The sequence below is a fragment of the Galeopterus variegatus genome, unplaced genomic scaffold (assembly GCF_000696425.1).
Source record: "Galeopterus variegatus unplaced genomic scaffold, G_variegatus-3.0.2 Scaffold1628, whole genome shotgun sequence".
NCBI classification, from domain to species: Eukaryota; Metazoa; Chordata; class Mammalia; order Dermoptera; family Cynocephalidae; genus Galeopterus; species Galeopterus variegatus.
This window is the reverse complement of record NW_007727739.1, coordinates 247,598-253,597: the sequence shown is the minus strand read 5'-3', so window position 1 is coordinate 253,597 and position 6,000 is coordinate 247,598. Positions and strand designations below refer to the sequence as shown.

General features: G+C 47.6%; 1 protein-coding gene across 3 annotated transcripts in view; it reads right to left on the bottom strand.

Moving 5' to 3' along the window:
* Positions 1–1,323: 1,323 nt before the first annotated feature.
* The window catches only part of CLTA (clathrin, light chain A), a 29,253-nt gene continuing 24,576 nt past the window's right edge, over positions 1,324–6,000 (bottom strand). Inside the window, exons 5-7 of one of the 3 annotated variants that reach the window (XM_008578090.1) lie at positions 3,996–4,049; positions 2,715–2,750; positions 1,324–1,772 (exon numbers count right to left, since the gene is read on the bottom strand). In XM_008578090.1, the coding sequence (XP_008576312.1) occupies positions 1,601–1,772; positions 2,715–2,750; positions 3,996–4,049 (262 nt within the window). In that variant the 3' untranslated portion in view covers positions 1,324–1,600. The remainder of the gene's footprint in view (positions 1,773–2,714; positions 2,751–3,995; positions 4,050–6,000) is intronic. The other 2 variants (XM_008578091.1, XM_008578092.1) reach the window with 2 other exon arrangements.

Here is a 6,000-nt window from a genome sequence, read left to right as displayed (position 1 = left end):
GGCATGGAGGCAGACTGGCTCAGATGATGGCACCAAGGCAGTACCAAGCTGCCTCAGGTAGAGGGCCAAGGGAGTTCAGGGGAGAGAGTAAGGGAAGGCATTGTGGAGGTGGCCTTGGCTAGTTCTTAAATTGGATTTTGACATTTTGAAAGCCATTAGCAATGCCCAGCTGGTCTGTGAACAGTGAGTGAGTGCTTGATCATCACCCCAGGTGACTAAAGGGAAGGAAAGAGAAAAGAGGCCAGAAATGTGGGCCAGATCAACAAAAGCCCAACTAAGGAGATTGGAAAGGGGGAGGTAGCAGTTAAATTACTGAAATCTCCTCTCCCATCCAAATGTAATTAGCATTGGAGAGATGGTGGACCTTCCTTTTTGGTAATGGCAGACCTAACCCCCATCCTGAGCATGGTATGACACAAGTTTACCTCAATCTCCAGCTTGGAAATAATATCAGGTGACTGTAAGCAGAAGAGTACTGAAACACAGCTTTATTAATTGCTTGGAACATCACCTGAAATGTGCCGGGTACTAAGTCAGGTTCTAAGGGCAGATAATGAATGTACTGGTGCCTGAATGGTGCATAGTCTCCTGGAAGCACCTGTTACATAGATCAGCATGTTCCAATAGAATTTTCTGTGATGATGGGAACGTTCTATAACTGGTGGTATCCAATTCAGGTGTCACTAACCACCTGTAGCTATTGAGCACATGAAATGTGACTAGGGCTAGAAATGTCTTTTTAATTTTAATTTAAATAGCCACATGTGCCTAGTGAGTACTGTACTGACAGCACAGGTCTAGATGAGGGATTTTACAATAGAAATACAAGCCAACTGCTTGGGATGGCACAGACCTCAACATGTGCTGTGGGAATAAGGAGCAAGGGCTAGCCACACTAATGCCATCCTGACTCAGGTTTATCGGCCGAATTCAAAGGACTGAAGGTCTTACTATATAGTCTACATACCTCAACAGACTTCTGTTGAAATATACTAAAGGAAAGCCCAACTAAGAAGCTAAGGGACAATGACAAACAACCCATCTGGGAGAAAACGTCTAGGTTGGTGAGAGTATTCATAGCTATGTCTTGGGTAGGCAATGAGAGGCTAACTTTTAGCCATGGAACTTCCTTTCCAAATGAAAATTTCCATAGAATCCTACCACAGAAAATAAAAACTTGGAGCCTTTTTTGGTTCAAGGCATGGGTGGGTGCTCAATGGCTGTGCCACCTCAGCCCTAGCAACAATAAAAGGAAATTCCTCATCCCTTCAAGCCTCATTCAAACTGCAGCACGTTGTGAGGTCAATAAAGAAGCTTCACGTATATGGTTTGAAACAAATTTATTCTCAGAATGATGCACGAAAGCACGAGTTGAGGCTACTGTTGGGAGGCTTTCCTCCCTTGCTCCTCGTCCTCCCCCCTCCTGTCTGAATGCCAGGGAGAACACAGTTGAAGGAAACATGCAATCACAAACAATGATCAACTCTAAAGACAAAAGGTTTGGTCCAAAAGAACTGAACATAATTAATCCAATTACTGTGAACAGCTTCACTGAGTAGGATTAAAATATTGCAGATGTAGTGTTCCACGGGGTGGCTCTTCAGTGCACCAGGGGGGCCTGCTTGAGGGAGATGAGGACTGAGCGCATGCGGGAGACGTCTTTGGCCTGCTTGCTGGACTTGGGGTTAAAGTCACACAGCCGGGCCACCCGCTCCCACTCAGTGCCTGGGGATGACTCGTCAATGTCACTTACAAAGGCTTCTTCTGCTGCCCTGGAAGCAACAACAAAGTATGTTGGTTTAATGTAGAACCTTTTTTTGAGCCACCTGCCTTGCTACAGAAGCGACTGCCTCTTCATCCCTGACTTAATGGCATCCTGGTTTTCCCAAGAGTAACAGCCCCTGGCCCAGGTCAGATGCGGGGGCAGACATGTGGCCAGCTTTCCGAGACACAGGGTGTCCAGACTGCTGAGTAAAATGGTGGAATACAGGTGTTTGGTTCAGGGCTCACTCTGTCTGTCTGGCTATCTGTGCTCACATGGAGCATTAAAAAGCAAGTCCTTGGACGGCTACACACTGCTTCTAGTAACGAGCAAAGCAGCAGGCTGGTCAAGAACTTGAAGAGTAGTTTATGCAGGGCTGAACCAAGTTTCAAGGAAATTTAGAGACTTCTAAAAAGCCCACAGGTCATTGCACAATAGCCTCTAGTTTTATTCCTGAGGCTGGAGAGAAACAGGGCCGATCAAACAGAATTCAAGACAAAGCTCCCATGCTAGCAGGCACTAGAGACTAAAGCCATTCTGGAAAAGGGTTTGTTAGAACATTCTCCAGTTCAGCCAAAAGTCTGCCATTTTCTCTCCAGCCAGGCGCCGTGGGGCCACTCGGGGCACACGCTGGCAGGAGAGCCAACATTGGTTGCTTTTTGGCAGGATGTTGCTCTGCTTCCACATCAGGGTCAGCCCACCCCCAGCTGGGAACTAACAGGTGGGAGCCACAGCCTGAAAGGACAGTGGTAGGAGGCAGAAGACACACTATATCCATCTACTCCAACAAGCATCACGGGCAAAGCAAAAGCAATGGAGATGACTGGTCTGTGGGGACAGAGGGGTGGCACTATCACAGGGATGGCCGTGGGAAACACTGCTGAAGCCCAGAGCCACTAAAACACTGCGACTTCATGGCACACACAGGGGCAGTGAGAAAGGTTTACTTAACTGTTCTAGGCTGTAGCAAGGATGGTTTATGTTTGTGCTTAAAGGTGAAAAGAAAAGAAACAAGGAGAGAAACTTTAGGTCAGATATAGAAAATGAGAATGAGCTCAATGCAGATGGTCAGTAAGCTAGACATGCCCTTGCCACTCTATCTATGCTTGGGAACGTGCAGCTGGCTTTTGCTTGGGCCACCCTGCTGCCCAGCAAAACCAGAACTCAACCTCTCCAGTCTCCATTTCTACTCCAGAGAGAATGTGCAAAAATAAAGTCAAACACCACCTGTAAGTCCAGCATTTCACGAGTCTCACTGCAAATGCATCTGGAGGCCCAGGAAACCCAGTTCTGTCTTCTGACGGGATAAACATCTCAAGGTCACAGACTTTAAGAGGCTTTACAGCCCTCAGCCTATCACCCACCTTCCACAGGCTCCTCTCCTCCCCATTCCACCCTCATCTCCCGCATATAAAGAGCTGGCCCTAATTTTTAATGAGGGAACAGCGAGAACTCTTTCTAAGTTTTTAGCAGTACTGTTTTGGTAACAGGAATGCTTAAAAAAACAAAAACAAAGACATTTCCAGAAGATGAAGTTTTTTGGGGGTGGGACAGATGAAATGGCCTGTATCAGACAGCTTTGGCTATCTTGACCTCAAAGCTGGGGCCCTCTATGTGCTGGGGTGGCATCAGAAGCTGGCCACGAGTAATTTCTGATATGTAAGAGCATAAGGAAACAATTATGGACACCCACTGGAGACAACCCCCTCTGTTCTGGACTCTTCTGCCTGAGGGAGAGCCAACCGTCCCCACATTCTTTGAAGGAACCAGGTACAGAAAATGCTGCCCCCACAGCTTTGACGCTGGCAATGCAAGGGGCTGCTGCTCACTGGCTCCTACCCTCCTGGGAGCCTTCTCCTTCCACCTGGGGCAGGCAGGCAATAGGGCAATGGCGGCAGCCAGCAGTGGTGACAGCAACAGCAGGAGGTCAGAGTTCTACCCAAGTCCCAAGCTCTTCCCAGACAAGATTGCAAATGGCTCATATTTTAGAAGGGAGTCAGCTTTCTTCCCTCCAAAATCGCAATTATAAAAAATGGCACTCAGAGGGTGTAGGGAGTCGTAATTCTGCAAGATCATCAATGGATCATACCCCAGCTAACCAACTCTCAGGCAGCCCCTACAGTGCCAATTTGAAATAATTTAAAAAGCAAAGCAACTTGTGACATAAAAGGAGCATTTCTCTAAACAAAAAGAAAGAATCAAAACAAGAAAAGGAATTAGTTTTGCAACATACACATAACCAATCACGTCAGCGAAGGGTTGTTTGTAGAAAGCTTCATCTGCCACCCTAGACAGCAAGAGGTCCAAAGGCAGGCAAGCAGGCAGGAAAAAAGAGAGAACATTGAGAAGCAGAAACATCTAAAATCCACAGTAGAGGCGTGACTATGCTCTGGGGAGCTGCTCCCAAGGCTCCATCCTGACCCCCATGAGGCTTCCAGCGCTGGAGATCACAGCAGCGAGGGTTCCCGCTGGCCTTCCGCACGAGGCTCTCCACGAGAGTGAGCACTGCTGACTTCACTCCTTTGGCTCACCCCAGCAACATGAGCACTTACTAGGCACCCAAGCGCTTTCACATACATTGTGTCGATTCAGTCCTCAACTGTAACAACCGATGACAGTGTTCTCACCCCCACTTTACAGATGAGGTTAACTGAGGCTTAGAGAGGAAGCAACTTGTTCAGTTACACCACAGTGGCAGCCTTCAGAACTCACAACCAAGGCAGCCTGCTCTACGTCCTGCATATCAATGCTTCTTCCTGGCTGGTGTCTGCTCAGGAAGCCATGTCACCTTCCTGATAGCCTCAGTAAATGTCGCTGAGCATAAACATGCCAGACACCAGATGCACTAGGTCCCAAAGCCAGTTTTATCTTGATTATCCAATTATCACTTCCCCACACTGGTTGGGTGGGATAAGTTTTCAGTAACCTGGGTACATATATGGTCATTTCAAAATCCCTACCTCACAGAAAAAAGCAGCTGGAAGCAAGTGGTCTGGTGGAAGGAATGCTGGACTAGGGTCCTAGTTCTGGCTCTGGCTTCTGTGTCCTGGAATAAGGCTGTCTGCTCAAGAAGCTGGTGTAGTTTCTGAATATGTCTACCCCAGACTTAACTGGCTTTGACAAGGTACAGCCCAGAATCCAGAACTTCATCTCTTCTTAGCTGTCACTGAGCTGGGGGAGTGGATCAACACAGCAGGGCTCTGGGACAAGAAGGAGAGGGGCTTACTGGGTGGAGAAAGTTACAAGGGACAGTCTGGCTTTGATTCTGTTGCCCAGGCTGAGTCCGTGGCTGGGCAGGGAAACTCCCTCAGGGAGTCTTATCCTGTTTGGGACAAGAAGGAGAGGGGCTTACTGGGTGGAGAAAGTTACAAGGGACAGTCTGGCTTTGACTCTGTTGCCCAGGCTGAGTCCGTGGCTGGGCAGGGAAACTCCCTCAGGGAGTCTTATCCTGTTCTTTGTCAGGTCAGTTTGGGGTAGGCGAGTGGAAGGACATTTTTTAAGGATAATCATGCCTGGTCAATAACCTAAGCTCACATATTTATTTGAAGGGCAATTCTAGTAATTTTAACTTCAGTCTATTTTTTTAAAACTCAAACATAACCCTTCCTTCTTTCCCATTTTGGTTTATACACAGGAGGAAATTTAAAGAAAGCAAAAACAGCAGCCCAATTATAACTCCAAGTGACTCGGCAGGAAAACAGAGACTTGTTTGTGGGCAGACTAAGTGGGAGGGAAAGGCACAACAGGCCAGCTTGTAAACCAATAATCCTTTTAGTTGACACAAAGGGCTGAACCTAATGAATTTCAACTCAGTCTGCTTTTACCAGAGGAGAATAAAGGTTTAATGACTCCTGCCAAGGCATCAGTAAAATAACAAGAGCAGGAACACCAGGCTTTTGCTCCTTGCAGTTATCCCCAAGACTAAAGAGCTGTCAGTGACAAGCACAGACCCTGTCAAGGTTGGGCAGAACACAGAAACCACACACACCAAAACACAAGCAGCCCTCCACCTGTCTGTTCCTCACCCTACAGAAGAAGGGGGAGCTGAAAGCAGCAATCGTCAGCCAAGGCAGGAAGGGGCTTGGGGACACCTGGGAGAGGAGGAGGAGGAGAAATGCCTAACCATAGGTCAAGCTGCGGTGGCCTAAATATAGTGCTGAACTCCACTCCACAAATAGCCCCAATGTGGGCATGGAAAAAATGTTTGCCATCACTGATAATCATGGACTCTCCAAACC